Source organism: Candoia aspera, chromosome 12 (genome assembly GCF_035149785.1).
Source record: "Candoia aspera isolate rCanAsp1 chromosome 12, rCanAsp1.hap2, whole genome shotgun sequence".
Taxonomy (NCBI): Eukaryota; Metazoa; Chordata; class Lepidosauria; order Squamata; family Boidae; genus Candoia; species Candoia aspera.
In genome coordinates, this window is record NC_086164.1 from 11,017,967 (window position 1) to 11,024,246 (window position 6,280).

At 43.7% G+C, this 6,280-nt stretch overlaps 1 protein-coding gene across 1 annotated transcript; it reads left to right on the forward strand.

Moving 5' to 3' along the window:
- Positions 1–1,337: 1,337 nt before the first annotated feature.
- RPL36A (ribosomal protein L36a) lies at positions 1,338–5,911 on the forward strand. Its single transcript, XM_063313596.1, has 5 exons — positions 1,338–1,456; positions 3,701–3,806; positions 4,479–4,546; positions 5,136–5,258; positions 5,848–5,911. Exons 1-5 carry the CDS (start codon positions 1,454–1,456, stop codon positions 5,866–5,868), a joined length of 321 nt encoding a protein of 106 aa, XP_063169666.1. The 5' UTR covers positions 1,338–1,453; the 3' UTR covers positions 5,869–5,911.
- The last annotated feature ends 369 nt before the right edge of the window (positions 5,912–6,280 follow it).

Sequence of the window (6,280 nt, forward strand, 5' to 3'; positions counted from 1 at the left end):
TATCATCCGGAGCTAACCCCACCCTTTCAGTTCCCCTTTTCTTGGTTTCTGACCAAACTGTCTTTGTTTCCTTTCACCAAGAGGCCACACCAGCGCAAGGCAAGATTATCTTAGCTTTCGGGGGGAGGAGGAGTCTCTAGTCTCTGCCCCCCCCTCAAAGGCAATGAAATCAATTCCAGGGGAGAAAGGACTGGAAAAGGCAGCTGGGCAGATGTGGAAGCCAACCATGGGGTGCCTTTGGTGGGCATGTAGGGGCTGCACAACAGTCTTCTTCCAACAGTTGGATTGGAAATGTCCTATGGCATTCAAAAGCTTGCTACTTTTGTGATGGCCCATTTAAAGAATGGATGGCGCAGCAAAGCACAAGAGAGACCAAAATAGCTGTGCTTGGCATGGAAGAGTTTAGCTGAGGAAGGGGACAGACCAAGGTAGACGCTGGATTTACACTACACACTAAGCCCTGTGGTTTGTTTGGCTTTAGCTGTGTACTGTGTGGCCCCAATTAATACAGTTCATACCCTGAAATGTATAGCTCCTATAAACCCAGTTAAGTGATGCTTATTCAGTAAATGAGGGGTAAGCAAATTATGGTTTAGTATGTGATACCAAGCCAACCTTTGCAGCTTGAGCTGGGGTTTAAGTCCAGTTGTAACGATCTTGCAAAATAAGTGTCTCTGAGCATACACAGTTTGCATTCACTGTATTTATTACCACTGATTTTAGCTACAGCCTGTTAGCTATATTTGCAACAAGCCGTACATCAAAATTAAAACTTGGCTTTTCCAAACTGGTCTAATTCTCTGAGGGCTCTTGTCTAAATCACTAACTTGGCTGAGGCAGGCTGGATAAAGACATCTTGCATGGCCACAGTTTGTTCAATCATGGCTAAGCCACATCTGGCTGATTTCACATGACAGACTAAGCCAAAACTAAACCAGCAACCTTCTGGCTTGTTCTGTGCATGCAGAGAGATGCAAGCCCTTGCAAGACTGGCCTCAAATTGGATGAAATCTGCAAAGGAAAAGGTTCCAGCATTGCAAAGCACCGAGGCTTCCTCTTTTCGAGAACTTCGCTACAAAGAAATGACCTGTTTTTCTTCCAGAGAAAAAATGTTTATGAAAAAAGGTCGGGGTGGGAAGCAACCCTTCTGGTTTTTTGCTTGTCTGGCACTTAAACACGGTTTCTCCTCTGGTCATTTTAGTGATTTGAACGTAAATCCACACTCCGCTTCCAAGAAACTGTTAAAAAGGACATTATCCCAACCTCTTGCACCACCTCCCCTTTCTGCCTTTTCCAATAGGTGGCAGCCGCGGTTCCCTTGTTTCCTCCAAGCTCTATTGGTTGGATATGGCGCTCTATCCTCGAGGCTTCCTTCCTTTTTTCTGCTCTATGGTCTTTACTTCCTTTTCCAGCGAGAGGCTTTCTCTCTTTGGGCGCCGCTAACTTTGGGAACATGGTGAGTTGACCGAATCCGGTTCCATCCGCCGCTGGGGCGGAGGGTAGGGGCCTCGGAGTGGAGCCGAGAGACGCGGCGAAGACCGAATGACATGGTTGCGGGGTTCTTGAGGGACGCTCGTTGGGACGTGGAGAAAAGGAACGTGAGCTCAGTTTGGCAAGGCCGGAGCGAAATATGGAAGGAATAAAGGACGTAGTTCTCTTAACCTCCTAATTAGCAAAGCGCTCACAGTAGCGCTGCCGACGCTTAGGCCTAACTCTCAATGCAGTGGCCAATCAGCTGCCTTTAAAAGAACGCTGTGCTACTTAAAGAACCGGTGCTTGGACTTAATAGTTTTTCTCCTCCCTCCCTGTCCCGTTTTCCTCTTTTATCGTGCGTCTTAGATTGTACGTTGTGGATCCCCCAATCTAATTATGCGCTCTAACAAGAGTATTGGTTGTGGATTTTGGAATGGCTCTCATGGGCCAAGATTGGCTTTTCCCCCCGTTTCTTGTGAGGCGCGGATGGAAAGATCTTAGACTCACTGATCTCTGAAAGGATCAGTGGACTTGCCTGCACGAGGACACATCTTGAGTGAAGAGCCATCTTATTTTGCCCTCATTCCAGAAGATTGACGTGTTCGAGCCAGTGGATTCATCTGGGACTAAAGTCTTCCAATAGTTAGAAATCAGTCTGGATTCTGGGTCATTTTGCAGTGCAGCAAAATGGTGAGAAGGGGCCTTTGGACATAGAAAGCCCTCCAGGGGCTCCAGTAACTGAGATAATCCACCCTCTGGAGGGGAAAAGGGGACAAGACTGAGACAATTCCCTTCAAGCCGGCTGTATTATCTGAGATTGGGGGTGCTTATTGGAACACCTCCTTAAGTAGAAGCCAGCAAACTGGGTACTTTTTTCCCTGCTATGGTAAATACCAGACATTGCAGCTATAGTCAGGAATGCTACGATCCAGAAACCTTAGTCTTGACCTAGAACATTCAGTGGCCAGTATTATTCTCACAGGATGCTGAGACAATTGGCCTTGTTCCTAAAGCGCCTCCCTGCAAAACGTTTTGCCTGTTTTTACTCAAAAGAGTGCCGTTGTCTGCAGCAAGTTTGGATCAGGTTGGTGAAAGAGGTGGAGGTGCTGCTTCCTTCTTTCAGCAAGCTGCTCAGTTGCCCAGTAGAATTCCAGACTGGCAGTTGCAATGGAGAGAATAGCGACTCAAATGCCTAGTTGTAGAGGCAGAGTTTGTACAACATGCTAGAGGAAAATGGGGAGTGGTAGTTTGTGGTTCTGTGTGTTGCAGGAAAGACCCTTTTAGTAAGTTGGTGAGCAGGCCATCATATGTTGGTTGGCTTGTGCATTACAGATGGTTTCGTTAATCTGGGTTTAAGGTTAAATGAGTTGTTGAGCTCAGATAATACTGCATTGGCAGCATTTGAACATATGGATCTCCTCCCTGAAGTTGGGAGGGGATACTAAGAGAATGAATGAATGTGAGAATGAATGTGTTAGCTACATTTGTCACATAAAGTTCAAAGACAAAATCCATTCTTATCACTGTGACAGGTAACTCCCATACTCTTAGTCTTTCTCTGCATGGGGGATAACTGTCTTGTGCTTAATAGCTTCTGTAGAGATTCTAAATAAATCATGTAAAAGGTTTCAGATTTGCTAAACAAATTTCAGATCATAGACAGCATGGGAAATGGGCCTAAATGGGGATCAGCACTCATGATAGCCTTAGATGTCATGTACCAATTTTTCCTCAAATATATTTTAATCTAAAAAAAGAGAGACCAAAAGGGCATGATATAAATAGATTGTGTCTAGATCCCTTTATATTTATTTATCTAATTTATCCCCGCCCTTCTCCCGTTGGAGGACTCTGGGCAGTTTACAACAATCAATTAAAACCATCACCATAAATACAAAGAGTAAAATACAGTAAAAAATAATATAAATAGAGGTTAAAATAAAATATCTAGATCCCTTTAACTGGTGATGCCCAGGGATTGAATCCTCATTCCTGCCTGTGATTAGCCAAAAGCTAGAAACACTTTACCTCACTTGGGGGCTTCCCAAATGTAGGGACCAACTCCCCAATTTCCCAGCAGTGGCCGTACTAGCTGGAGAGTTCTGGAGTTGAACTCCCTGCATCAGAAAGGTAGCCAAGTTGGGGAAGTCTGACTAGAATATTTGCTTGTTTTTGCCTGCATGGCCAGAGAGTTCCATTAATTGCTGTAAAACTGATTCCTTGACAGGTTAACGTACCAAAAACCCGCAGGACTTACTGCAAGAAATGTGGCAAGCACCAGCCCCACAAAGTCACCCAGTACAAGAAGGGTAAAGAGTCTTTGTATGCCCAAGGTAAGCTGTTGTGCTTGGCACATCATCGTCTCTAGCAACTGTTGCCAGCCCTCCATGCATTACGGCACACTTTCTCACTTCCTGATTTCTTTAATTATGAAAGCTAGAGGCCTTATTTTGTTTCCACTGTCTTCGATTTATTCTTAGGTATAATTGCTGTTTGCATTAGTTTCTAAATATATATGCCGTGTTTTTTTAAAAGCCATTGTTACCTCTGTATAATAGAAAAGGGTCACCCTCTCAATTCATTTCCATCTAAACATGAGATACAAAGGTCATACAGTTTTCACATTGTACTAAAACTTCCTTTGTAAAGAAAAATGTTTATAACTGATGATGCATATTAAGAACAAAAAGCCTCAACAGTAGGAAAAACCTGGGATTGTGCATCTTGAAAAGCGTGGGGGAAATTGAAGCATTGAAACATTCCACAAATAGCAGCCATGAACATTTCTAATTTCCAGGGGACAGTGTCCTCTCCTCCACTTGCTGAAAGATGCTGACATTTGCCACAGATGAGACTTACGTAGCAGAAGGAAAAAAACATACATTTTATTAAATAAAGAGGAAGATTCTGTTGACAAAGTTGGTCATGTCTGTTGACTTGTGAAGTTTGCAAGTGAGAAGAAACAGACCGTGATTTTATCTGAGGAAACTATTTCCTTTCTTTAGGAAAGCGGAGATATGATCGCAAGCGCAGTGGCTACGGTGGTCAGACGAAGCCCATCTTCCGCAAGAAGGTGAGCTTGCTTTGGTGGGCCCTGGGGACTACCCAGACTATTTGAATCTTATCTGAGGAACTAATATTGGAACCTGTAGAATTTACCCTTTTTCTTTGTCGGGATGTGGCAGTGGCTGTAGAGGGCGTAGGGAATGGCCTTGGAGGACAGCAGGAGGAGCTGCTACCACCAAGGCAGTGGACAGATAGAGGGGCTTGAGCCCAGGCCAAGAAAAGGATATGAGAAAATGTCTCAGATGAGCCCCTCCCTAGCTGACACCAAGATAAAGTAAAGGAGGGGAGAAGCGCATTCAGACTTGCAAGATTCTGTTTCTGCAGCTGGTACAATAAAAGTAGTCCTGACCTCTGTGGCATCGATGTCTTAGTCTGGTCTGCCTTGTTGGACTGACCGTGACGTTATTGAACATGACCCAAATCACGTACGGTCTTTCCAGAAATCCAAGTTAGCTGCTTGCCTTTGAGGTCTGAAGCTTCCGCTTCTGCATCGCCCCATTTTGCCTTGCAGTGGACATGGAGGAGGCTGAAAAGGGAGACGTTTCTGAAATGACCTGGCTTGAGGATTTATGACTCTCTCTCCTTTCTGCTTGCAGGCAAAGACCACAAAAAAGATTGTGCTGAGGCTGGAGTGTGTGGAACCGAACTGTAGGTCGAAGAGGATGCTGGCCATTAAGAGGTGCAAGCACTTCGAGTTAGGGGGAGACAAGAAGAGAAAGGTAATGCTATGGTTATTAATATTGAGCAATATTATGGCAGTGGTTGACCCATTACTTCAGTGTTACCAAACAGGGCTGGTCTGCTCAGAGGAGTACGTGCTTAGCAGCTATGGAGATAATAGCTTTCATGTGGGACACCAGATAGCAGCTGAACTGAGTTGAATGTGAAGAATAAACGGGAAGTATTTGAGCAAGCAATATATTGGAGTATGATAAATTTAAATGTTTGAAGTTACACCTTTAATTTTTTTTTTTTTAAATAACCCTTGCCAAGATGCTGTGACAAATATCTTTAAAAGAATTCTAGAGTTGTGCTGTCCAGCTTGGCACAAGACCATGGGGACTAGGAATTGCAGCCTATCAGGCTTGGGAAAATGGGAGGAACCAGGTTGGAGAATGTTACCTGGGGCCCTCCTAGAATTGCATTTCCCAGGATCCTAAGTCCATTAAGTTTGGAATTAAAGTCTAGGTATATTTTCAGTTTCCTAAGATAAGGGTTCTTTTTCAAATGGAAAATTCATCCAATGAAATGTGTTCCCATTAGTCACTATGGCAGATACTAAGTCAGTGTCTTATTTCTCTTTCACAGGGCCAAGTCATCCAGTTCTAGGCATTCTTTGGTATGGAACGCATTAAAATCCTGTCAGAATGCACTGATTTGTTGTACTTTGTTGCTCACTTTTGGGAGATACACTTGAGTTCATCTGATACGAATACTGCTCTTCCTACAAAATGCACATTGGTAACAAAATAAGGAGTATGATTAGCTGAGGAAACTGCCACTGGTTTGGGGGAATAAATGTTGGAGGGGAGGCTTTTCCAGATGTCTCCTGCCTTTTGGGGAAATGTTTCTAATTCTGAGGTTCTACAAATGTATTGTTTAATTATTATTCGGTACATTATACTCAAAAGCAAAGTAGTAAAACTGTTTCATGTTCCTCCTGTTCAAGACCTAGTTGCATTTTATAATGTGCATATTTGTTGAAAGACATATTAATGTGATGGAAACTCTCTTCTGTTGG